The sequence below is a fragment of the Suricata suricatta genome, chromosome 5, assembly GCF_006229205.1.
Source record: "Suricata suricatta isolate VVHF042 chromosome 5, meerkat_22Aug2017_6uvM2_HiC, whole genome shotgun sequence".
In the NCBI taxonomy this organism is placed as follows: Eukaryota; Metazoa; Chordata; class Mammalia; order Carnivora; family Herpestidae; genus Suricata; species Suricata suricatta.
In genome coordinates, this window is record NC_043704.1 from 112,477,656 (window position 1) to 112,505,434 (window position 27,779).

Genomic DNA, 27,779 nt, shown 5'->3' on the forward strand with positions numbered 1-27,779 from the left:
ATATACTATTTTTTAACTTTTATGATAATGGAGTTGGAAAATGGCCTTTTGTGTGAAAACTTGTGAAAGAATTGTTTTAGTTCTTCATCTATATAATAATGAGATCAGATTTGATGGTGACTACAATTCCTTCATTTTTAAAGTTGTGAGTCAATGAAAACCCCTAATAAGGAATTGATTGCTCTTATCTATATTCAAATTTTTTAATGTTTTATGTAGTTTGGGGGGGGCAAAGGGGCAGAGAGAGAGAGGGAGACACAGAATCTGACGCAGGCTCCAGGCTCTGAGCTGTCAGCACAAAACCTGATGCAGAGCTTGAACTCAAAAACTGTGAGATCACAACCTCAGCTGAAGTTGACTCTCAACCAGTTGAGTCACCCAGGCACCCCTACGTTTGTTTTTTTTTTTTGAGAGAGAGTGTGCACGTGCGTGCTCCCACACAAGCGAGCTTGGGCAGGGGAGGGGCAGAGGAAGAGGGAGAGAGAATCTCAGGCAGGCTCCCCACTCAGCACAGAGCCCAACAACACAAGAGGGGCTGGATCCCAGGACCATGATAATCACATGAGCCAAATCAGGAATCAGATGCTTAAGCAACTGAACCTCTAAGGTACCCCTGTACTTTCTTATTTCCTCATCAAATAACTTAGGTCAGGAAATCAGTCCTAATGGCCTGATGTCTCTGAATCTCTGGACCCTAATTACCTCTGTCACCCTTTAGGATTTAGTGTGTACTACATTGTGTTAATATTAGTCAGTAGAGGGTGAATTCCTGATGGGCTGTAATAGGGTCTGACACATTTTCATCCTTGGTGCCTGTCTGTCTGTAGTCTGTCCAAGTCAATGGTTGCTCAAACTGGCTGGTTTTTAGCATCACATGAAAGGCTTTTAAAACTCAGTGATAGACAAAAGATAGGCTTTTATGCCTTATGCTTAGATTTTCGGATGCAGTAGGTATAGGCTGGGGCTTAGGAATTGTAATTTCAGGACATTTTTTAGGTGATATGATGACCATACTTGAGAACCAATGTTCTACACTGGCTTGAAACTCTGTGTGTGTGTGTGTGTGTGTGTGTGTGTGAGAGAGACATGTGTGATCTTATAAGTACCGCGCACTAACCAATTGCGCCACTGGAGCTCCTTCATGTGTGATCTTAAAAGTTTATTTATTTTAAGAGAGAGAGCGCATATGGCAGGGACAGAAAGAGAGGGAGAGGGAGAGAAACCCAAGCAGGCTCCACACTGTCAGTGTAGAGCCCATTGTGGGGCTCGAACTCACAAACCATGAGATAATGACCTGAGCCAAAATCAAGAGTCAGACGCTCACCCAAGGGAGCCATCCAGGTGCCCTGGGTGTGTGACCTTAAGTGCCTATCTGCTTGCCTTTCTTCCTTCTGCCTATTAAATAGTACAAAAAATGGTCTCTGATCTCAGAGATCTTACTGTAGTGAGGACAAAATCAGAGTGCATACATTTCATGTCTTCAGTGCCCCATGGCCAGCACTCAGTAGATGATTGTTAATTGCTTTACTGATGACTGTGTCTAACCTACATAGTGTAGCCTAACAGCTGGGCAGGTACTGAAGTGAGACTCTTTGGCTTACACCTCTTCTGAGATGCTTTTAATTGTACATCAGTCATGCTGACGATCCCACAGGCCTCCTTGTTTCACCCTTGGCGAACTTCAGAATTTCTCAGATGATTGGTTCCCTTCAGCGGTACTTTTACACATGGGGAAACTGAGACTTAAAAAATAACTTTCCCAGATGTGTGGTGGAGCTGGGGTTGGAACTTAGATCAACAGAATGGATTTGAATGATAGTGTCTGATTCATAAAACCAAAGTCATTGTCTTAATATGACGTAGAGAATTAGTAGTACCTGTTACCTTAATCCTGGTCATACGCTGACAAAATTATTACCCAAGTCAACTTTTCTATAACATTGTTTTTTATCTGATCAAAAGAAGCCATTGTCAGAAAAGCTGAAGAAAATGTGGTATTCATTCAGTCTTTTCCCCTTCCTCCCACACACGATCTTTATTATATTACCTCTGAATTATGATTTAATTTAATATACATAAGAAAATCTTGCAAATATTAGCAGGCTCAAAAGACTAGTCACAAGTAATTCAAACATGTTAGTCAAAGAGACACCAAATAAAATGATTTATAATACATCAGTCATTCTGTTTTCCACATAAGTCTTGAAAACAATAACTGGTCTTAGTTTCTCATTTTTAATGTGTTCTTCTCCCTTGAATTATGTAAAACTCCCAGAGATATAAACAGCCCTCTATACAAAGAAGCAGTGTGGCAGTACCTGTGACTATACATTTTTCACTCAAAAAAAATCATGAAAAATTTGCTTTGAACTTGTTCTTCAATTCTAAAAGGAAGCTAATTGGAAAGATTTGGAAACCTCACTGAAGTGGCCAAACTATTTTGTATTTGAAAATAGCATAAACATCTAAGTGGAGCTCAGCTGTGAACCAAGCCATCTTGGAAAGTAGAAAGGATAGTCCTGTTGTACCGAAGCTTTGTCGGTTAGGAACACAGACAGAAAGTGCCAACCTCAGAAAGAAGAAGTTGAATGTAATGTCCCAACTGCCGTTGAGTTAGAACAGCTCATCAAGGAGATTTAAACTGGTCCATCTCCCTAGAAGGTAGAAAAGTTAATTATGACATCATTCTTTTGTTTTGTTTTGTTTTTGCCGCCTTCTTTCCTCCCTCCACCCCCCACCGCCCACCATCCTTCTTCCTGATTACTTTTACCCGGTATTAGTTACCTATGGAATATTTTCAGTACTTTTGTTTCACAGCTTTAATCTGCCACTTACCTGTTTTTAGGTTATAAGAGTTGAGGCGTCAATTTATTTTGCACCGTTTATTATTATTTTTTTAAATTATTTTTGAGACAGAGACAGAACATGAGCGGGGGAGGGGCAGACAAAGAGGGGGAGATACAGAACCCAAAGCAGGCCCAAGGCTCTGAGCTGTCAGCACAGATCCCGACATGGGGCTTGAACCCATGAACTGTGAGATCATGACCTGAGCCGAAGTCAGACGCTCAACCAACTGAGCCAGTCAGGCACCGCTGCATCGTTTATTATTAAAAATTTTTTTGATAAGAGGTACAGAGAGCTTAAGGGATGTATCCAAAGCCACAAGTAAGTAGAGGAGCCAGGATTTGAACCCAGGGAGGTTGATCCCAGAGACCGTGCTCTTTTCCTCAAAGCTGCACTGCCTCACCAATTTCCATATGTTAGTAAAGAACAATCAGTACAATGCGCTGAGCCTTCTGACCATTGTAGATACATATTTATCACCCTGTGTTAGACTCAGCAGCCAAGGGCAGTGGGTTTAATAAGCACATTTTGCAGACAAAGGAACAGTTGCGTGCAGCTGACTTGGCCAAGACCGCACCGCTGGCACTCAACCCCGCTCTCATAGCTTGTAGCAGGCACGTGTCCATCTATTACTTCATTTAAGGACTGTGCCAGGCTCAGAAATCTCTCAGTAAATACTTTCTGCTGGAACGGATGGATCGGCACACTTGCTGTAAAAGTTCCGCAAGAGGCAGTCGGGGCAACTAAGACTTGAGAAGTTAGGAAGCTTGCTGGGGTCACTCAGCTAGGAGGCTGTGGAACTGGGCCGCCAGCCCGCGTCCCCCCACAGTGGGACACTGCGGGGGATGCCGACCAGCTGTATGAGAGGCAAGCTGCCAGCAAGAAAGGAATCCTCAGCACACTGATTGTTAAAGAATGCAGCTCTCGTGTGCACTGAAATATTTGGTAGTGAAGTTTCCTGATGTCTGCAAATGACTTTCCAATGGTTTAGAAAGAGAGAGCAAGTGAATATGAACAGTGTGTGGCTCTAGGTTAAAGTATACAGGTGTTCATTCTACTGTTCCTTTCAATTTGATGTTCAGTTGAAGTTTTTCAAATAAAAAGTTGGAGGACAAGGAATGGAAGGGAGGAAGGGAAGGGAGGGAGGGAGGGAGGAAGGAAGGAAGGAAGGAAGAGAGGGCTATTCAGCGGGTGCATATTCACCTTCTGATTCTCGGGTTTGCACGCACTGACAGCTGTGCAGTCCATCTACTATCTTTTGACTATCAAGTGATTTATTCATTAAAATTGTTAAAATATGGTATTTGTACAGATGACACTCACTGAAAACAGTGTACTGGCACCTATGGGCATGTTTTAAAATTTATAGGTAATCCTCAAATTTAATAAACTACTATCTTCTATTTAAAGGGCAGCTATATTTCTAATAAATCTTGCAATGAAAATTTGAATGTTTGAAATGAGCAAGCATGAATTCATTTTGGATGACCTGCAAGATTTAGCTGCTCAATATATATCTATCATAAAAATAATTTTGATGGATTACTAACTGGTGGTTTCCTTTTCTTCTCATTTGTATTTAAAGACCAAAAAATTTAAATACAACACAACAGAACTGAAAATTTACGGAGCAAAAGTACTCAGTGAAATTTATTTATAATACACGAATTTTACAGCAAAATTTGGGGACCTTTTTAATTTATATTTTGTATATTTTAAAATTTGTGATTGTTAAACCCTTTTTTGAATAATATAAGCTAGAAGGAAGGAAATACGTCAAATTCTTCTTTTCTACCATTAATATTTGAATTGGATTTTCTCTAAGTTTCTTTTCAATTCATAGTATTTTTGATTTACATGGTTGTTTATTTATATACTTTTTAAAATCTGACTTTCTTTGTTTTTTTTTTTTTTTTTTAAGATTTTAGTGTTAAGTAATCTCTATACCCAATGTGGGGCTTGCACCCACAATTCTCTAAGATCAAGAGTCACATGCTCTTCCAAGCCGGCCAGGCACCTCTGTATCTTGCTCTTTTTAAATAACACTCTCTCATAAGCATTTTCAGTATTATTACAGTTTTAAAAATCTTTAAGGAGGGGGAATAAAAACAATAACAAAGAAACTCTGAGAGGATATAGAAGAAATCAGGTGGAGACTGAGAAGACCTGGGTAGATAGAAGGCAGGGCAAGCCTTCCAAATGAATACCTCTGTATGTTTCGGACATAATTTTTGACCTATGTACATATAATGCTTGTTAGAAATGTAAAGAAAATTATTTGAATCATTTAAAATTGTGCATAATTGGGGCACCGGGCTGGCTTATTCGGTTAAGCATCCTCTTGGTTTCGGCTCAGGTCATGATCTCACAGTTTGTGAGTTTGAGCCGCGTGTCGTGCTGACAGCGAGGAGCCGGCTTGGGATTTTCTCTCCTACTCTCACTTTGCCCCTCCCCTCCATGCATGTTCTGTCTCTTGAAATAAATAAACTTAAAAAATAATAGAATAAAGTCTGGACATAATATTGTATTAAGTAGATAGATCATAATTCATATTTATTTACATAGTTCCTCAATTATGGGACTCTCAAGTTCTGTTTAATTTTTTCCTGATATGTCAGTTTGCGTTTTTAAATGATTCTTGTATGTTTGAACAGTTGCCTGATTCAGTTTGGTCACTATTGAAATGATCACAGTCTTCCTATCCATATGTTTATTTTTATTTTTTGTATTGTTGATAATTTATAGTCATATTTGGAGACTAAATCCTCAGTGATTTCCTTTTCTCCCCCTGCTTGAGAACCACGTCTCTCTTCTATATCAGAAATCTCACCAAATTTTAGGTTTTGCACTTGTATGTTCTGTTCTTTTCCAGGGAAAAGAAAATGCCCTGACATGTGTTCCATGTATTTCTTAGCAACTTCAAGCCCCTGTCTAGATCTGTTTGGGGAATAGTGAGAACATTTGGGGCCAGACCATGACATGTTATTGACAATACATGCGTGTGACAAATGCCCAACTCCTGGGGATCTTCGTATAAATAATAATAAACATTATTGTAAACTTCTACTGTGTTTGGAGTCCTCTGCCTCCAGGAATGTGGCCAACTGGGCATGAGACAGAATTTTGGTCAGCGTCAGCCTGGGTATATTAGCATTCACAGAGAGTAGAACCGGGTTCTAGCCACATAGTGGCCCATTCCCCTGAGCTGATAGGGCTGCCAGAGGGCTGGTTTTCTGCAGCCACTGCCCTCTCCACCCTCCCCCCATTAGTGCCGGTGGCCTGTTCTGGCCTCCTGCACACCAAGAAGGAAGGACTAGGACCTCAGCTCACCCCACAGCAGCCGCAACACTGGCAGTCTCCGCACAGGGTCCCCAGGAGGCCGTTGACCACCTGGATGGCACAGAGAAGCATCTGGATTCCGCCTATGACCAGCAGGATGGAGAAGAGGGTCAGATTCCAGGGAACCACATCGGCAGGCTGCTGGCACTTGCTCCATAAGGCCTCATCATTGAGGTAATCCCTGTCCGAAAAAAGAGGAGAAAGAAGACGTTTGTAAAACATGTAGCAATACCCTGGGCTACAAAGACTCCATAATGATTTTTCTTTTGCAGTACTTTCCATCCCAAACATAAGCTCCATGAGAGAAATGTCCCATAGGAGGGCACTTGGGTGGCTCAGTTGGTTGAGCATCTGACTCTTGATTTGACTCAGGTCATGATCCCAGGGTCATTGGATCAAGCCCCACACTGGGCTCCAAGCTGAGCATAGAACCTGCTTAAGATTCTCTCTCTCCCTCTGCCCCTCTCCCCCATTCACACACACACTCGCTCTCTATTAAATTTAGAAAAAGAAAAAAGAAAAAAAAGGAAGCTTATCCCAATTTTAAAAACAACACCTCATATTTTTATTAGGTATATATTATGTGCCAGACCCTGTTCTAAACATTGTGCACATATCCACTCATTTTTTTTCTTCTCATAGAAACCTTATGAGAAGCCTTCCATTTCACAAATAAGGACATTGAGGCACAGAGAGGTTAACCGACTTACCCCTACGTGGCAGAGCTACTAAGTGACAGTGATATTGGTGAGCTTACCACAAGGACGGGTGGATCCAGTACGGATGATGGGACCAGGGAAATGAAGCCACCCGGGGAGGAGACTCACTAATGTTCCTGGTCGTTATCCTGCCACTTGTTGTTGGGGGCCATTTGGGCTTTTGACAAATCATCTGTCAAGTCTAGTGGCCATCTGAAGCCTTGTAAAGTACAGTTGTGTCAAAGGGATAGTTAAAGGGAAGAGCTTAATGGTTTCAGGCCTGATTCTAGCCAAATTGTGAATTTTGCTCAACTGTATTTTTGCTAACATGTAGGGATTCCACATGCAAAAATATTTAATTAAAAGGAAGAAGTAATCTGTTGCCTTAATACATAGTTTATAAAACTTTAAAACAGGAGAAGCTGCAATATTTTATAATATGTATATATATATATTGTGTTTGTGTGTGTGGGTGTGTGTACATATATATATATATATATACACATATATATATATATATGGAGTTCACTACAATATAAAGGGCATTGTATCTTGAAGGAGAAATGGGAGTGGGAAATCTGTTATCTTTAAGACAAAAACAAGAGTAAAAGTGGCTAAATGCTGTGGATTATTATAATTTCTTCTCACATTCTTAGAGCCACAAATTGGTCTCTACCTCTTCCTTTATGTATCCTCTGTTCTTTCAAGAGTTCAATGGGAAACTCAGTCTGGCTACTAAATTAACATCTACCTTACTGTTTCTAGATCTTTTTGATGACTCCAGTTTCTGATGAATTCTCCAGTGTATCAGTACTCATTTTAAATACATTCCATGTTAAGATTTTTGAAAATCTTTGGAATGATGGCAGATACCCTGGAGTTTAATAGAGCAGAAGGGATAAAGGAAAGAAGGAGCACTTTGCTCTTGGTTTAAAAGTAAAACACTGCATTGTTTGGAGCATTGCTTCGCCTTTCCATAGTAGCAGTTTCTAGTTGCTCATTAGCTGTGTGACTTGTGTACTTACCTGTAAAGTGGGAATAATATTATCAAATTGTAGAGTTGTGACAGTTACCTAAACTAACACTAGTAAAGTGCTTAGAACAGTGCCGAGTATATAGTAAGTGCTGACGAAACTCTAGTATTTTTATTCTTTTACTTGATCTGAACAATGTGGTCTAAAGGAAAGAGCCTGGCATTTTGGATTGAGTTGGGCCTGGGTTTGAGTCCAAGCATTCATCTTATTAGCTGTGTATTCCTCATACAAGTTACTTCCCCCTCCCCCCATAGCATCAGTTCTTTATCTATAAAATGGGCTGAGAACAACCTCACAATTGTGAAGATTCATGAAGATAATACATCTACTGTAGTTTTCTACAACAGTAAACTTCCTTTTATTAATTACTTGTAAACACTCAACTTTCTGTTTCTGCATTTTTCAATGTAGTCCTGTCTATCTTTACAACTTTCAAACTTGACTATAGAAAGTCATGAAGACACAATATTTTCCAGGCACATTTTGTAAAGAAAAGATTCTAAGATGAAGTAATGTGGCAATCCTGAGTTCCCCCCCACCCCCTGCAAGAGTTTGTGCAGACATAGGACAACAGCACCTCCTCGTGGTGAGATTGGTGAAACGCCCACAGGGGAACTTGGAAGTAAGGGTTGAATTTGGGCACCCACCTCACCCCTCACAAACCACGATGAATACGCATTCCAGATCCTTCTTTTCTCCTCCCAGACTCTCAGGCTCTGAGACTCCCCAAGATCTGGCCATGATTGTTGTGGCCAACTCTCCAAGCCCCCCACGAGACAGCAGGCCCTAACTTTTCGTGGACGCAGTAGCTAATCGTGTTTCCGCATTCTGTGAGACAGGGAGCTCTGAGGCAGTTTAAATCCACCTGACTGGAGTTTTAAAGCATCCCATTATTGTGAAGGGCATTTCCACCTCAGCTGTAGTAATTCCATCACATCCATATAGAAAGCCATGGGTTTCGTGAGACTCTCCTCTTGAAAGCAACAGAGGCAGCTGACGGAAGGGACAGAGGGGTGCCTGAGTGCTTTGCCTGGGCCACTCTGCCTGGCTTGTTCTGAGGTCACATGCCCCGGGACAGACTCCCGATGCTCCCCCTGCCCTTCTTTGCTTCCCAGCATCCTGTGTTTCCTCTGGAAGAGCACCTAGGACCCTGTGCTATCACTGTCTGTCCATTTGCCTGTTTTCCTTTTCAGGACCGTACGCCCACGTGGGCAGAGAACATGTCTCCTGACTCTGTCCCCAGTTCTAGCACAGGGAGGGATCAGTAAAGAACAGCCACTGTCATGTACTGGTCCTGCCCATGCGCTTTACAGCATCTTTCCAAATCCCACAAGGAGGTGTTACTTTACTTGAATGATGCCCTGCATAGAGCAGCCTCCACAGAACTTTCACTGAAGGAGCAAACATACACGACTGAGAGGTTGGGGTGAGTGAGTGAAAGTCCCTGGGTTTGGTCTGCAGTCTGTCTGACTCCACAGCTAATGTTCTTACTCATTACACAAACCCCCTATGTTTGAGTGACTATATCCCTTCAGTATATTTGGAATATGATTTATTTATTACATTTGACTTATACAACATATTTATAATAAAGTGTCAAGTAAGGTTCACTGGTACCATGATAAAGAGAATAGTTTCTTTGAATCTTCATGTGACTGGTCGAAAAGATAGGAATTAAATCACAAAGTCCTAAAAGCATAACATTTCAGAAAGCTCTAAAGCCTAATAATGAATTCTGTTCACGGTAAGGAGTTATATTCATACAAATGAATAATAAGGCAGAATGTTTAGCGATCAGCATGAGGCAGTCCTTGTGCCAAAGGCTCTCTGTACATCGTGTTTCTCACTCTTCCTCAATCTGGGAAGCAGAGCTTGCTGTGACCCCGTTTGACGGAGGGAACGCTTAGGGATTAACGCACTGCCCGAGATCACACCACTGGTATGTGGCAGAAGCCTGACCGGTTCCCAAGTCCAGTCAGGCCAAGAGCAAGGCTGTTTGACATCCAGGAGTGTTTCCTGCTTCACGAAAGCTGGAAACCGTGGGCGCAGGCCCGCATCCCTGTCAGGGAGGCTTTCGGCTCTACGGGATGTGCTCAAGGGCAGCTTACGGGGTTCCTTACTGATGAGTGATCTCTGAAGTACAAATGAAGATGGTCTACCCTGAAAGTTCAGGCAAAACATTTATTGTATTCACTTCTGTGTTTTGGTGTGAGAGAGCTCGCTGCACCGCACCCTCCCCAGGGAGCAGGGAGGGTTACAGCCAGACCAAGGAGTGCTGTGCCTGGCCGTGTCCCTTGGCCCTCCCCCACTGCTAACGCCCTTGGCCTTTCCTCTGGCGCTCCCTCCCGTGGCTGCCCCCGTGCCCTGTGCCAGCTGCTTCCCTTTCAACAGCTCAGGGTCAAGGTGGAGGTAGCCAGTTGTCTCAGAAAGGAAGACCTTGGATGGGAGGAGGCCTTACTTCAAAGGAAGCCAAGAGGGTGTATCTCAAAATGTCCTAGGTTTCTCTGTCCTTCTAGGATGCCTCTTTAGTATGGTTCTCATGGCAGAAAAATTTAACTGTCTTCACTCTTTTAACAAGATTGCCAACAAATATTTCTGAGAATGTTTCCCCCTGTTTCTTCACACCTAATCCTGATGATTCCATTTCAGGTCTTCTCTGAAATATGTGTCCTTTTGAGCCCCAATTCCACTGCCTCACGGGTGTTTGTAACCTTATCAGGATTATCACCCCAACCTCCTACTTTTGTCTCTTCTTACTGACCACGTGTTCAACCTCCACTGACATCATAGTCGTCCTAGAAATCCCAAGCGGTGGTGGCATGTCCTGCTTGAAGTCCTCTGCTGGTCCCTGGGGTCCCAAAGTTCTGGCCCACCTGTCAATCACATCCCCTTCTGTCCCCTCTGTTCCTGTCCCCCACATTCACCCGCGCTTCTGGCTCATGGTGAACGGACATTCTCTGAGCATGTTGGGCCTTTTCATGGTTGTCTTAAGTCCTGCTCTTCTCTCTGCCTGAAAGGTGCTTCTCCTCCCTATCTGGAAGGCACACCTTTGCTCATGTCCCCAAACCAGCCCATGTCACCTGCTCAGAGAAGTTTCCCTTGCACTCCTACATTTTGTCCCTTTCCGCATTGTGCGGGTCTGTCCTGTGTGTCACTCTAACTAGCCCTGTGCTCCCTGGGGCAGGGGCCCCATTCATCCTTTTTGGCTCCAAGTTTGGGGCAGGCTTCAGCACAAAGGGTATTGGCCAAAGGTTTGTTTGCTTTTTTAAATGCTCCTTCTGCTAATTACTAGCTGTGGAGCCCTGGGCAAATTAAGCTTTTTGAGTTTCATTTTTCTACTGCAGTGATAAGAATTTTTCTCAGTTTTATTAGGAAGAAGAAGTGAGGTAGTGTGTGCAAAAACATTTAGCCCCTAAATAGTAAGAGGGAGAAGGAGAAGAAAGAATCGTTAGGAAGAGGAAAGGAGAGAGTAAGAGAAAGAGAAAGAGAGAGGAGAGAAGAGGAGAGGAGAGGAGAGGAGAGGAGGGAGGGAGGGAGGAAGGAAGGAAGGAAGGAAGGAAGGAAGGAAGGAAGGAGCAAGCAGTGGTAGTGGCTGCCACTGCCATTTGGTAACAAGGAAAGAGTGGCAACTGTCCTAGGTCCTTTAGTTCTGGCTCATACAAGTGATTCATCCACTCCTCACTGGTGACTGTGCATGTGTCCGATTTGTAGCTACGACAACCACCGCAGTATTTATGCACCGGGATCCTGTGGATAAGAAGAGCCCATGGAAACAAAGGGCCCTGAGCTATGCCGGGCAGAATCTATAATCGACACAAAAAGTGGAGAGTGCAAATCAATATTACCTGCGTTCTAGAAAAGACACTGTGACTTGGATTCAGAAAAATTAGATCCGAGCTTCAGTCATTAGGAAATAGCATTTCTGGGGCGCCTGGGTGGCTGAGTCAGTTGAATGTCCAACTTTGCCCCAGGTCATGATCTCTCCGTTTGTGAGTTTGAGCCCCGCAGTGGGTACTCTGCTGTCAGCCCAGAGCCTGCTTCAGATCCTCCGTCCCCCTCTCTCTCTGCCCCTTCCCTACTGGTTCTCTCTCTCTCTCTCTCAAAATAAATAAATGAAAGGAAGGAAGGAAGAAATAAGAAAGATCATTTTTTTGGGCAAGCCACTTGTCCTCTCTGGGCCTCAGCTCTCTTCCCTCTTCCCTCTGAAGGACAAGCTTTTTGTCAGGTTCAAGTGAAACGTGGGTGAAAGCACTTTGTTAACGGAAAAACACCAAGCACTAGAGGTTCAATTACTGTTATAAAAATTCAGGATAAGTCCCTGCAGTCTGAGGGAAGGCTTGGAGCTGCTGTGGAGATAAGGTCAGAAAGGTCTGTGAGTTCTTGGCCGAGTAGATGGGACACAGGATGGAGGAGACAGTGGAATGCTGAGCGGAGCCTGCCAGGTGGCAAAGTGGATGCCATGTGACACCCTCCGCCCAGATCCCCCTCCTGAGAGTCCTTCCTGTGCCAATCTTGGCATATTTCATGCCTTGTACAGAGAGAGGACTTGCACCTTCCATGACATTAAATTCCAAAGTCAGAGCATGAAGGGAAGAAAACAAAACAAAACACAAATAGCCAAAACCACTGTTAAAGAGCCTATCGATCACCTGGAAAGTGTAGTCTACACGGTTTTGTAATAAACCCCTACACGGCGATATTTGATCACATTAGAATTTGAAGCCACAATCAGACACAGGGGCATTCAGACCTCTCTCCTCTCAGATATTACCTAAGCCCTGCCCTGAACAGAGGGTGAAGAACTCTGAGATGTTCTTGCTTGCCTGCAAAGTTTATTCTGTTTGTACTGGTAAACCTCTCTGATCTGATACAAGTTAACACATGGGTTAGTTGTTGTGAGAAGATCCGATAACATGTATGTAACATCTGTCACAGTGATGTGCATTAAAGGGCTGTCATGTCCACGAAAACTTGCTTCACCAGAAGGACAAACAGAGGACTTTGAAAAGTAGTTTCCTGTCCTTCCCTCACACTGGCATTTCCTGAAGTGGCCCACAGACCAGCTGTCACTCTCCTGACCTTGGGGACGGGTCCCATTCCATCCCAAGCAGGGCGTGGGTGGGCCAGGGGAGGGTGTTAGGGTCTAATGCCATTGTACCACCTTGGAGTGTTATTTGGCAAGTGTCGTATTTCCTTTCTCTGTCCTTTGTTTTGAACATAGATTTATTCTAATTGATTTTGAGTTTGTCATCAAGGGTAGTATCATTCATGTAACAATAAATACAAAAGCATGTTTAGTACTGCGGTTCTGCTGTTAATGGAAACAATAGGAGAAGGGTCCTTGGATGGAGACATAATCTGTAGTTTCATAAACTATCAGGGGAAGAACCTCAGGAAATGGATCTGGTGCCTGATGTCTTTGGCTCATGTAGGCTAACCCCATGGCGGCGGGACCCCAGCAGTCCGCGGCAAGGTGAAGGGGCTTCCCACGGTACAGCCATTGTCTCTGGGGATCCCTGCATGTCATGCAGATACTAGAGATGTGTACTCCTGTTTAACTCTAGAGGTAGGGAGGATATTTTACATGAGTATCTAAAATATTCCTCCATCTCCCCATCTAAAGCCTGCCCTTGAAATTCTTTAGACTCTTGTTGTAAATTAATATTAGAGTTAATAAATTGGTGTTCTACAGATTTCTTTAGGCACGGACCATCCTCCAGTGTAGGGGAACCCCACAACCACGTTTCCTGACCACCTAGATGTGTCAGTCAATCACTGTGCTAGGCAGTAATGAACAAAGCAGAAATGGTCCAGGCCCTCCTGGAGGTCAGAGCAGCACTGTCTGATAGACGGTCTGTGACAGTGAAAGTGTCCTATATCTTTGAGGGTCAATGCAGTTGCTACTAGACACATGTAGCTGCTGATACTTGAAATATGACCAGTGGGAGGAATTTTAACTTTATTTTATTTTAATGAATTTAAATTTGGACAGCTACATATGGCTACTGGCTACTGTGGTGGACAGTGCAGTTTATGGGCAGAAGGATGTGTAATCTAAACACTAGAACTTGAAAGTTGGAAGATAGGAGTTTGAGCTCTGCCTCTGCCCTTAACTAGCTGCGTAACTTTGAGCAAGCCAAACTTACCAAGCCTGCCTCGGCAGGAAGTAACTACCTCTTGGGGTTGCTGTGGGGATTAAATTATGAATTGGGGGGGGACTTCTTTATCAGCTACAGAGTTTATGACAATACGCAGTGTTATTTAAATGAGTTCTATTAATAGTAACTCTCAGGAAGAATCTACAGGGCGCCTGGGTGGCTCAGTCGGTTAGGCCTCCAACTCGAGCTCAGGTCAGATCTCATGTTCCTGGGTTCGAGCCCCGCATCAGGCTCTGTGCTGACAGCTAGCTCAGAGCCTGGAGCCTGCTTCCAGTTCTGTGTCTCCCTCTCTCTCTGCCCCTCCTCCTCTCATGCTCTGTCTCTGTCTGTATTAAAAATAAATAAAACATTAAAAAAATTAAAAAAAAAGAAGAAGAATCTACAGTATTTTCAATGGCATTTCCCCATAAATGTGCACCTTAAAAGACTGTTTAGTCATAGACTATTTGGGATGTTAGTGAAATCCTTTGAGCCCCGTTAGTGAGTAATCATTCTCGTTTTCTATTACGAGATTTTCAGTGGAAGCCACCACTTTCTGTTAATTAATATTATTAGTTGCCTCATGTTGCTGCTCATAAATGTTGGCCTGTCAGCAATGACATGCAAATCTTCCCTCAGGCCAGCTGAAGCACCCTCTCTTGGTTATTTCTCCTGGCATCTGTCAAAAGAGCAGTTACAGGGGCGCCTGGGTGACTCAGTTGGTTAAGCGTCCAATTAAGGCTCAGGTCATGATCTCACGGTTCGTGGGTTCGAGCCCCGCATTGGGCTCTGTTCTGACAGCTGGGAGCCTGGAGTCTGCTTCGAATTCTGTGTCTCTCTCTGTCTGCCTCTTCCCTGCTCAGACTTTGGCCCTCTTTGTCTCTCTCTCTCAAAAATAAATAAACATTAAGAAAAAAAGAGCAATTAGAGTGAGCTCTTGGGCAACTTCACTACACTCGCTCTCCATCTCTGCATCAGAGGAGCAGTATGCCTGAGGCTAGTCAAATGAAGGTGACAGGACCTGGGCAGGGTCTCCCTTGGGCCATTCATTAACCGGCCTTCTTGTGGGGACACATGAGCATCACAGGGTGTATCTTACCCGTTGTGGAAGGGGTAGCCCCACGTGCTATTGTCCATGAGACACTTAGGACCCCTGTTGATTGAGATGGCTGAGATGACAAATGAGTATCCAGCACCCAAGAATCCAATCACAGCAAATATTGTGGAGGTGAACATCTGAAAGAGAAGGAGAGAGAGAGGCAGGTTCTCAAGGTGTTCCAGAAGTTACCCTAACCAACTAGTCTGTCACTGAGCGTGGTGTCTCCAGGGAAGATACAGGGTAAGAGTCCGTCTTCACAGTAGGCGGGACCTGTGGTGTCTTCATAGTAGGCGGGACCTGGGGGTATCTTCTCCCCCAGTCCATATCTTTCTTTACCTATTCATTGATGACTGAAGTTCTAGGTATGGTTGATACCTTTGAACCATGGTTTTTAACCTTATTGAGAATAGAATCTCCTCCTAATCTCTCTCTTTCTCAGGGCTGATATGAAAGGCTATTACAGAATTAAAGAATCGTAGAATTGGAAGTGATCTTAAATTTTTATGGTCTGGGGTGCCTAGCTGGCATGAAATGAGCATGATAAGGCCTGCCTACCAGGTCTGTCGTGAAAAGTAGACATGACAACCTAAGTTAAGTGTCAGGTACTCTCCCTCCCCCTTCTGTGTATTACTAACAATCTTATCACAGACTATATTTAGGCAGGGGGTGGGACAGGGATGTGTTTGGGGTGGAGAGGACCTGATACTGCCTGGACAATTGGAATCTATGTAATAATGGAGTTCTACTTTAGCTGGTATTTGTTTTCATATCATATGTGAACGTATTTTTGGTGCAACTTTCCAAGACTAACCTATGCCCTATATCCCTTATAAAGTCTTATCTGATATCCTCTGTCAAACTAACCATCCTCTTGGACTAAATAAACTTCTATCACAGTACAGTGCCCACAGGGCATTCATGCATAGCTTTTTATGTCTGTCTTCCCTAACAAGAGCATAAGATTCTTACAGTCATAGACAGTGAGTTATTCAAAGATAGGACATTGTTCTACCCTGACTGCCATGTATATGGTTTTTCTTCTTCCTACCTTTTCAAAGGCACCAAATAACTACTTATTGGATGTTTTCAAAGACTGTGGTTTCATGTTACCTATTAAAAATTTTTTTTTAACATTTATTTATTTTTGAGAGAGAAAGAGACATGCACACAGTGTGAGTGGCAGAGAGAGACACACAGAAATCAAACCAGCTCAGAGCCTGACACAGAGCTCAAACTCCCGGACTGAGAGATCATGACCTGAGCTAAAGTTGGATGCTTAACCGATTGAGCCACCCAGGTGCCCCTTATGTTACTAATTATTTAACATTTTCCCATTAATTTTAATATTGAGGATATCCAAAATCCAATCTCACCATTAGTAACATTACTGAACATAGTCTAGGTAAGAAGTAAATGAAAATTTACTTCAATTTATCAAGTTAGAACAGGCCATCTCTTTTCCAAGGAATATCTAGGTGAACAATTTTGGAGACTGCTGGATTATATAAAGGTACATTGGTTTCACTCCTGTTTTACTTCTAAAAATCTTTGTGATATGCTAAAGTCTGTGAACCTCCAAGCAGGGGATATACTAGGTATGGTGGAAGATACACAAAATTATTAGCTCTCACAGTATCACTGAGAAGTGAGGAAATTGCCTTAGAGTTGAGCGCTTATTTTATCCATCAGAAAATAAGGCACTTTTTCAAATTCTTTATTTTGTTTTTTTTTTAATTTTTTAATGTTTTATTTTTGATACAGAGAGAGACAGAGCATGAGAGGGGGAGGGGCAGAGAGAGAGGGAGACACAGAACTGGAAGCAGGCTCCAGGCTCTGAGCTAGCTGTCAGCACAGAGCCTGATGCGGGGCTCGAACCCACGAACGTGAGATCTGACCTGAGCCAAAGTCGGAGACTTAACTAACTGAGCCACCCAGGCGCCCCACAAATTCTTTATTTTGAACAACCAAGGACTGCATGGGGGAAGACACTAGTCAGAAACAACCCAACTAATGTTACCTGACAGAATTGTTTAAAATTTTTTTCTGGGGAAGGGAAAAACATTTTTTTTTTTTCCTGAACAGAGATGTATTATTCTAGGAAAGTTGGCCTCACAATTTCTAGTTCTGAATGTTATAGTTCATAAACCCTTTAAAGGGCATTCTAAATGAGCATACATAGTGTTTAAAGTTGTGGGGATCATTAACATATACCTGAAAGAGAAGTGTTCAAAGACTGTCTTTGTCTTAGGTGAATTGATACTGTGACTGAATGAAATTTCCCCTGACAGCATCATACATGGCTACAAAAATGTTGTGTCCAAACTCAGATGGAAGAGACGATGTGCTGTGGGAACTTTTAATGGCTCAAAAGGTGTCTTTAGTAGTAGCAAAGACATTGGGGTCAAAAAAGCATGACTACATTTAAAAATAAATGAGTGGGAGAAAAGACTTATTTCAAAACAATGTAGTAAAATTTTATAGAATGTGATTAAAATGGGCCCATCATTCAAAGTTTTTCTATTAATGTCAGTCAGAGAGCTTTTTAAAAAATTTTTTTAAATGTTTTTTTTTTGAGAGAAAGAGAGAGACAGAGACAGAGACAGAGTCAGTCTGAGCAGGGGAGGGGCAGAGAGAGAGGGAGACACAGAATCTGAAGCAGGCTCCAGGCTCTGAGCTAGCTGTCAGCACAGAGCCTGATGCAGGGCTCGAACCCACAAACTGTGTGATCATGACCTGAGCTGAAGTCAGATGCTCAACCAACTGAGCCACTTTGGTGCCCGTCAAAGAGCTTTTTTAAAAACTTCTTTATGAGAAAATAAAAGATGGCTTGATATTCAGTTTTGCCTTATATTTGGGTATATATGGTGATTTGAAGGGTTTCCTAATCTCATTGGAACCTATAACTTTTTTTCCATGAGTTCTTATAAGAACACCCTTTGGAAAATTCTGCTCCAATTCTTAGTGACAGTTTATCTGCCTAGTTCTCTGTCTGTGGGCCACCTCCATGCTCCAACAAAATTGCTGTTCAGTTGGACACAGCTGATGTAACTCTAGGAATGGTCAGAACATTCTAGAACAGCAATTAAAAGCTCATACTCAGGGCAGTTTCTTCTCATGTTACCTCTTTTCATTTCTGAGTGAGTCTCTGAATGGCCTGAAAATATTTGTTGACAGTGCAGTTCTTCATGATAGGCTGGGTTGTCTCAATGAAAAGCAGATTCTGTGAAGAAAAGTTGTCTCACATCTTAAAACTGGTTAAAAGTCTTCAAAAGCCAGTATTTCCACTAAATCAATGGTTAAATATTCTTATAATTAATTTTTGTAAAAAAGATCTCAACCATTCAATGCAATCATCTTGCCTGTTAGCTAATAAAACTAGGTCTGTTCAATGAGAACCTTACATGCCTTATTTCATTCAATCCTCTCAAGAAACCTGTGAGGTGAGCATTACTATGTACAGTTTCCAGACAGAAAACAGATGACTAGAAATGGAGATCATTGTCCCAAGTTACATAGTAGAGAGGTAGGACTTGGCCACTTGCTTCCAAAGCCCAAGATCTTACTAGCAGCTTTCTCAAGTCACACACCTGGAAAGTGGCTGAGTTAGATTAACATCTGGGTCTCCTCCCTCCCAGTGCCCTGTACCCTTCCCTCTCTCTCTCTCTCTCTCTCTCTCTCTCTCACCACTGCCATCAGCACAAGAAACTCAGTTATTTGCAAGTTTCCCTGTGAATGACATTGGTTCACTCACAGAAATAAAACAATATATAAGAAAAAAATCATTTTTTGCTTACTTGACATCCTGATTTGAGTTCTAATTATTAGTCAGGAATCATTAAAATACTGAGTAAGAATCAAGAATCATCTAAGATTGCTGTAATGAAAAAGGAATAGCGTGTTTCCAAGAAGGCAGTTTGGAAGTCTGAGGAGACCTGTCTTCTGTCCCTCAGTGTCACAGGCGCCCCCAGCTCTGGCCTCAGCTTCCTGTGGTAAAAAGAGGGTGGCAGGGGAGGCAGTTTTAGAAGGTCCCCTCAGCTAGAACAACCCAGGGTTTCAACATCTGCTGACTAGTTGTGAGAGAAGCCTGACTCATGCTGTTCCCGCTGTGTGAGCTGAGTAAAGGATTTTAGATCACTCCTGGAACATTTTAGCAGGCAAATATTTAAAGATACAAAAAGTACAAAAGCACACGTTCTTCATGTTAGGCAAGTCTGAGTAAATGAAAAACCAGGTTAACAAAAAATATCAATTAGATGGAATTTCCCTTTACGAGGAGTCTCTATTGTAAGGACTAGACCAGTACTGTCCAGTGAATTTTAATGAGAGCCATGTATGTAATTTAACACTTTCAAGTAACTACCATTTAAAAAGTAAAAGCGAAAACAAAAACAAAAAAACGCCAGTGAGATTAATTTTAATAATATATTCTCTTTAACTCAATATATTCAAAAATTATCATTCCAACATATAATCAACATGAACATTACCAGTGAGATATTTTACAGTTTTTATAGAAATTCTGTGAAATCTGGTGTATATTTTGTACTTATGATACATCTTAATTTAGATTAGCCACATTCCACTGCATAGTAGCCCCATGTGAACAGTGGCTGTCCAAAATTGGACAGTATAATCTAGAATACTTGAAAAATTGACTTTTGGTAGTAAACGTTTTGAAAATGCATGGGTGTAGTGTGCACTGAATTTATGATTACAGGTACTCTTAGGGAAGAGGGAAATGCGATAGGAGAGAGGAACACAGTGACTCCCAACTGAAGCAGTAATATTTTATTTCTTGATAAAACTCTCTGAAGAAAACATGGCATCAGGTTATAACCTCAGAAATCTACTGGCGTATTCTGATTTTGGGTTCAGATTTGAAATGCTTCCTATTAAAATAAACAAAAAACCCAAACTGATTTTTCATAACTTTTCCAGAATGGATGAACCACGTGAAGCAAGGCATACTATTTTTTTTAACTTAAAATTTTTTTTCTTAAGTCTGTTTATTTATTTTGAGGGAGAGAGAGCCAGCATGAGGAGGAGAGAGGCAGAGAGGGAGAGAGAGAGAATTCCAAGCAGGCTCCAGCACCACCAGCACAGAGTCCAATGTGAAGACTGAACTCATGGACCCATGAGATCATGACCAGAGCTGAAATCAAGAGTCAGATGCTTAACTGACTTAGTCATCCAGGCGCCCCAAAGCAAGGTATACTTTATGTCCCTTTGCATTAAGTAATTTCATATTCAGAATTCTTTAAAAAATTATCAAATTCACTACTCAGAGATATTGTCAGTCTTAAAACCACTATGGAATAACTTTATCATGGGTTTCATGCTAAAAAAATTTTTATGTTAAAAGTTATTGAGATCAAGTTGACTACATGAGGGTAGACACTCTAAATTGGTGTTCTTTAAAGTAAACAGGTGTGGGGGGGGTGCCTGGGTGGCTCAGTTGGTTAAATGTCAGACTCTTGATTTGGGCTCAGGTCATGATCTCATGGTTGTGAGGTCTAGCCCAGCCCTGCGTTGGGCTCTAAGTGTGGAGTCTTCCTGGGGTTCTCTCTCTCCCTCTCTTGCCCCGTGCCCTGTTCACATGTGTGTGTTTGCTTGATCATGGTCTCTCTCTCCCCCCCCCCCCCCCCCCCCCCCCCCCGCTTTCTCTCTCACTCACTCAAAGCACATCAATTAGGCAAGAGGCCTGGAAAAATCTCTGGAAGGAAACACAAAATTGTGAACAGACGTAACCTCTAGGGAGAGGCGTTGCCAGGCTTTCAAGTCAGGAATGTGAGCTTCCTTTGTAGTTTCTGTACTACGGCAATGCTTTCCCTCGTCAAAATGAATAACTACTAGTAAAGAGGGGCGCTCCTGTGAGGTGGTCAAGGGCACGGGTTACAGGCATATTGATTTGGGTGTGAGTCCTGGTTCCCTCCCTTATGACCTTGGGAAGTTAATCTTTCTAAGACCCCCACTTCCTCTTCTATAAGATAAGGCTCAAAAATAAGTACCTGCTCAGGGAAGTCATTATGGAAGATAAGCTAATCGATAGTAAATAGGGAATCAAAAGTATGCCCTACAATGAAATGCCCTCGAATTCACCATCTGTCAGCTTTAAAACCTTTCTCTCTGTCAGGCTCTAGAGGCAGAGGATGTGGGATTGGACCCCAGCTCTGCCGCTGCCCATGGGGTGTTCTTGGTCAGTTGTGTAGGTTGGTTGAACCTGATGGAGAAGCCACTGGGGCCTGGGAAGGGAAGAGGAAAATGGGTGGTTTGGGGACACAGCTTTTAGAGACTTGAGTAGTAGCAATGTGTTGAGGAAGCATTTCTGATGGGCGTGAAGTTTCCTCCTTAACAATTATTCTGAGATATAGACATTACCTGAAGTGTTTTTTCTCCTTAGGATGTTAATGTTCTGTGTTTTCTGCCTCAGCAAGGCTTGGGAAGGGTGGGGGGGGGAGAGGGCTGGTGGGGTGGAGCCTGGCAAACAGAAACTTGACTTGAACGCACCTCTGTTTCCCTGCTTATAAAATAGGGGGGTTTGATGCCTAACTGAAAGAGTTAGTGTGAGAATTGAGCCTGATAAAGTACAGAAGTCACCTGAAATCCCTCCTGAGCATTCAACAACCATTTGTGGAAAATCTGGGTAGTGTGTGTTCACTCCCCAGCTTCGTGCTGCTTCCCTGCCCTTCTGGGCACATGAATGCTTGCAACATCTTCCCCCATCCTTGCACTGTCCTTAGGAAGGGACATGTGTCCATTATCCATTTCACAGAGGATTTTGAAGCATAAGAAACATTCAGTGAAGAAATAGGATTCCATATTTGATTTCTTCTTTCCAGATCATCTATTATTTCAAAAGAACTGTCTGTCTTGAATCCCCCTCAATTTGGCTGTCACACGGAAGAATGCAGAGGTAAAAGAGTCCATGGCTTTGGCCTCAGGAAATGTTCACTTCAGAAGTGCTTACACAGGAGGTGTCCCTAGGGGGCACTGATGAGCCAGGCACCGAAGAAGTGCTGACTCCACATTGAATAGACTAATTTCAGAAGTGACCAAGATCCTCCTTGGAAACAGGTCAGCCAGCCATCTGGCCCTGCCTGTGGGTGGGGTGGGATTTTATCTACCTGATATGCTTTAAGGATGCTACAATATCGGTCAGCCCCTAATATCTCCTTTATCAATCTACCCTTCAGTTCCATTACTAGGTAATCCTTTGAGTCAAGGCCAAGGTCTTCAAAAGGCTCTTATTAAAGCACAAACTTAACATGAGTGAATGGATAAAATAAATTAGCTGTCCTACCATGCTGAGAGATCTTTTTTTTTAAGAAGGACTAGTGTGCCAGAGACCCTGAACAGCCACAGATAAAGTGCCAGTAGGCCACTGAGAACCTCTTGTAGGGGAGGAAGAGGCTGAGACCAAAACCAAACCCCCATCTGGGTTTTCAGAGCCCACCTCAGAAGCCACCTTCCTCTCACAGTTTTTGCCCCAGGGCTCACTTTTCTCAATTTATTAAAAAAAATTAAAAAGATATTTATTCTTGACAGAGAAAGAGACAGAGTGTGAGTGGGGGAAGGATAGAGAGAGAAAGAGACGAAGAAGCCAAAGCAGGCTCCAGGCTCTGAACTGTCAACACAGAACCCACCGTGGAGCTTGTGTCATGAATCGTGAGATTACGACCCAAGCCAAAGTCAGATGCTTAACCGATTGAAATAAGCCACGATTTAATCTATTTAAAAGAGTGCAGCCCCAAGATCTGGGCTTCAGGTTTGCTCTGCCTCAGAGGAGAGCTGAAACTATTGGTTAGGTGATCTCAAGATTTTTTTCAGCTCATTATCTTGCTTTATCTCTACAACCACCATATCCTGCTTTTACTATCTATTGATTATTGTGTCCTGGTTTTACAGCCAGGGAAGGGGAAGAGAATGATGCAGTGACTTCTGAAAGTTATTCCAGGAAGACTTTAGCAAAGAATAGAGGAGAGAGAGGCCAGAAAACAAATGAGAGCAAGGCTGTGGAAACAGAGACAGGATTTAGCCCCATAGCCTTTGGCCTAATTTGTTTGCGTCTCATAGGATTTTGTACCCAGCTGGATTTCTTAAACAATGTTCCACAGGAGCCTAGTGTTCCTTAAGCACCTGGAGGGGAATGCCATGAGTCTTTGGAAAAATAATTTTGAATCTTCAGCATTATAGTACCGATCAAAATATGCTACAGCCTCTTCCCTTTTTGTCTGACAAAACGTTTGCAGATTCCTTTCTTTAAAAAGGTTTACTGCTGGTGCTTCAGAGCCTGAGAACATTAAGGAAACAGAGCAGCTCTGAAACAGAGGCATGAACTCAAAGGACCTTGAGGGACCCTACGTGAAACAGTCCGCTATGCCCACTGTAGGCCATCATTGTCTCAAAACACGGGCCCACAAGTATCGGGTTCATTTTTTTATTTTTTGAAAAAGATGTAGGGTATCTAAATACTTCTATAATATCTCTCTATTTTTAAAAATTGGAAGCTGATTGGGGGGCACCTGGGTGGCTCAGTTGGTTAAGCATCCAACTTCAGCTCAGGTCATGATCTCACAGTTCATGAGTTCGAGCCCCATGTCAGGCTCTGTGCTGACTGCTCAGAGCCTGGATCCTGTTTCAGATTCTGCATCCCCTTTCCCAGCTCTCTCTCTCTCTCAAAAATAAATAAACATTTAAAAAAAAGGTAGCTGATTAAGAACCAAACAAACAAAAAAATTCTTCTGGCCACCTAGAGGGTGACTGTCCCTGCATCCCTGGTCCGGGGTGGCTGTGGCTGGTTGCCTTGGTGGACAGATTGGCAGAGCCGGTCCCTAGATGGGCACCGCCCTCGTGGGCTATCGGCCAGTCGTTCAGAGGAGTCATCTTCAACCCACCCCAAGGGCAGATCCTTTGTGGGCAGGCGAGTTGGTTGGGGAGCTCAGACAGATAACCTAAATCGGGCAGACCAAATGTTTGAGATTTTACTAATTCAACTGTGCTTGTAAAAATATGACTTTTCTGCCTTTCTTTGGAACTTCATTTAAATCTAATTAAAAAACAAGGGTTGCATAATACTTTGAATATTATTTGACTTGTCGCTGTGGTTATATATAAACCTAAAAACTAAAAGGGAATGAACAAAACCCTTGTTTCAATCCTGGGGAGGCTCAGCCTTCTCTTCAGTACCAGGGAAGGAGCTATTAGGTTTCTAAGCAATGACTCTTTTTTTCTTTACATTCAGTTCCTTAATTGCCAATTCTTTTTCAAATTCTCATCTTCAACTTATTCTCTAAAAGTCCACAAGGCATAACAGGATTACATTTCAAAGGGCAAATGACTTACATATTTCTTCCTTTCTCTTATAATTAATTATATAGAAATACATGGGCATAAAACACATATTATACAAGGATATCAAATAAATTTTTAATTTTTACATCTCTTTATAAATGATTTTAAATGTTACGATAATCAGTGCTAAAATAATTATCAATGCTTACTTGGGACTCATGATGATGTGTAGAAGGTAAGAACATTCTCTTTGAATGATCTTTGAACACGGAAAACCGTAATTGTATGTACAGTACATCAGCCTCAGCCCTTCATATGTGCTCAGTAAATATTTTTTGATTAAATAAAAGAGCAAATGATAATGGGGAAGAAATGTTAGAAATGATTCTATTTCAGAACAGATAGCTATACCTTTTCCTTTAAGAGTTAAGGTAAGCTCGAGTAATTGATCACTTGGGGTTCACGAGCCTGTTAGAAGGACAGTTGAACCTCCGGGGGAATGAGGATGGGAACCGTCCTGACTCATCAGCCAGCCAGTGATTCCACTTTGACCTTCTTTGTTTTTGCCATCAGTGTACCTGCGCTCCTAATATTTGTCTTTAAGACAACTCTCTACTTTATTCATTTATATCACCACTAGGAGTGAAGAGCTAGAATCATTAGCAAAGACAGTGCAGTCTTTTTGAACTTTTAGTTAATGTTGCTTCTGTTTCTGGAGCCTGAAACTTATTCTCCCTTTGTTTTTTCTTTTCTAAAGTGTATTTATTTATCTTGAGAGAAAGAGAGAGAGAAAGTGTACATGAGAGAGAGTGGGACAGGGGCAGAGAGAGAGGGAGAGAGAGAGAATCCCAAGCAGGTTATGCACTGTCAGTGCAGAGCCCGATGTGGGGCTATATATCACAAACTATGAGATCACGACCTGAGCCGAAATAAAGAGTAGGACCCTTAACTGACCAAGCCACCCAGGCACCCCTTTGTTCTCTCTTTGTTAGAAAGGGGGACTGTGAGGGTTTGGGATGGTAAAGTCCTCTTTCCGATCAAAAGTTTATATTCTCTTGATAAAATCAAAGTGATTGAAGGAAAATTGACGAGGGAATAACTTTCTATGCTGTTGAAAGACACAACACATCCGACAGTTAGCAGAGCCTGTCCAGTGCTTCAGAAATTCTAATCTAGTTCAAGTTCTTCAGTTTGCAGATGAGCAAAGGGAGACAGAGGGCAGGACAGTGACTCTCCCAGGTGCAGGGATGGGACCCAACCCCACTTCCCAGGCTGGAGCAATGATGCCTAATCTTTCTAGCTCACCTTCTAAAAGATGCTTGACTGCAAGAAACAAGAGAGGAAACAGAAGTCCTGAGTCAAACTCCGGGTGGAAGTGAGAAGCGCTGGGCCCTGAGGCAGTGGAACTGGCAGTGGTGTAGATGGGGAGGATAGGGGGCTATTGGGGTGGGGCTGTTATGATCCATCATGCCGCCCCAGCTGCCTTTACAGATGAGACAGTGCAGGGCCAGACAAGGGAAAAGACTTGCCCAAGGCCTCAAGGCCTCTCATGGCAAAGGGGAAACTCCTAGCCCCAATCCCTGCCTTCCATGCCTGCATTCCTTTTTTTTTTTTTTTAAGTCTATTCATTTAATTTGAGGGGGGGACAGAGAGAGAGGGAGAGAGAGAACCCCAAGCACGCCCCCCATTGTCAGCATGGAGCCTGTTTCAGGGCTCAGTCCCATGAACTGTGAGATCATGACCTGAGCCGAAACCAAGAGTCGGCCACCTAACCGACTGCACCCCCCAGGTACCCCGCTGTGTGCGTTCTTTGGCCCATCCCTGCCTCTTTGTAAGATCTAAAATGATACTCCTATCCTATAAGTGTCAGGGCTTCGGTGTTTAAAATTGGATTATTATTGTTATTTTGCACCAGCAAGAAATCCACGTTTAGGTGTGTGCCAGCTTCCTCCAGAGCCCTCGCGGGGCTGGTGACTCGTTCCCACCCCGCCTAGACTCCTGCTGGCGCCGCCTTCTGGGGAACTCACCGCGAAGCGCTTCCCGCAGCTCTCGTTGCCGCAGCACCCGCAGCAGTCGTTGTTCTTCAGCCCCAGGAACACCAGCGCGGGGAAAATCATCTGCCAGCAAGAAGAGCACCTCAGACAGGGTCTCACGTGTGCGGGGGAGCCTGTGCCTGCCTGGCTGTGAGTGGAGCTATGTCCATGATGCACGACATGGTGGCTAAGGGTAGGGCGAGAACTTACAGAGCATGGCAGGTGCAGTAGACTGAGTATTACTGAGTGTCTAGGTTCCATGATGCCTAATTACACCCTCAATGAGGCAAGGTTTTAAGACCTGACACCCTGAGTTTTCATTTACACTGTGGGTTAGCCTAGCGATAAGAAACTTGTCCTCAATCATTATAGAAAGTGAGTCTAGTCACTCTCTCTCTCTCTCTCTCTCTCTCTCTCTCTCTCTCTCTCTCTCTCTCTTTCTCTTTCTCTCTCTCTGTGTGTCTCTGTCTCTCTCTCAGTTGGAGGTTCCGATCCTCTACTGGAAACAAGGGATAAATGTATCATTAGTGAATGAGTGGAAGAGGAGTCCCCTAACACCTGCTTCTCCTGGTAGTTTTCAGTCAATCAATTTGCCGGAAAGTGTGTGTCTACCACCCCTAGCACTGTCTTGTTAGAATACAGAAATTAGGCAGCCCTCAGCCTGTTTCGTGGAATTCACTTGACCCATCAGAACTGCCAACCCAATCTTGGGAATTCATTGCTTAGTAAATTTAGTGGACATGCCCTTGTCAGGTCCTGATGGAGAAGGGAAGACATCAAGGCGCTGACTTTTCATCATGCCATGCTTGGGCTTTTGTTAGCAATAAAATATCTCCTTGTTCAAAAGGTACCCAATTTTAAAAGGATTCGACAAAAATCTCGGGGGGGATTTGAAGGCTTCCCTACTCACCAAGACCCCGCTTCCTAATATTCCTCCGAAAAACCAGACCTCTTCAGAAAGGTAGTCGTTGTTGTCTATCACTTTTCCTCCAGGGAAAAATAACAGGATATTAGCCAGGAAGCCGAACAAGGCGAGGGGAATGAGGGTGCCCCCCAGGCACTTGGCGCAGTCCCCTGTGCACATATTGGAGAAGCACAAAATAGGTCTGCAATACAGGACTCTTCAGTGCCTCCTTCACGGGGTCTCTTCAGAGTTATCGGCCAGAGTGTCCTGGTAATTGTCCCCAGTTCAATCCGGATTTGGGAGCTGAGAGCCAAATCGGCCTGTGAGCTGTGTCCTTGGCGTTGTCTCTGCTTCTCAGATGTAGCACACCCTTGATGACGATGGACATTTATACATTCTC

The 27,779-nt window shown here is 43.1% G+C and overlaps 1 protein-coding gene and 1 long non-coding RNA gene across 2 annotated transcripts in view; one reads left to right on the top strand and one right to left on the bottom strand.

The window, feature by feature from the left end:
* LOC115292789 overlaps nucleotides 1-27,779 on the top strand; it is a 114,769-nt gene that overhangs the window by 6,447 nt on the left and 80,543 nt on the right. The gene's annotated exons all lie outside the window — the stretch shown is intronic.
* TM4SF4 (transmembrane 4 L six family member 4) lies at nucleotides 2,148-27,749 on the bottom strand. Its single transcript, XM_029940802.1, has 5 exons — nucleotides 27,386-27,749; nucleotides 26,470-26,559; nucleotides 15,152-15,288; nucleotides 6,175-6,364; nucleotides 2,148-2,654 (listed from the first exon to the last, which is right to left on the bottom strand). The coding sequence occupies exons 1-5, from the start codon at nucleotides 27,557-27,559 to the stop codon at nucleotides 2,637-2,639; spliced, it is 609 nt and encodes a 202-aa protein (XP_029796662.1). The 5' UTR covers nucleotides 27,560-27,749; the 3' UTR covers nucleotides 2,148-2,636.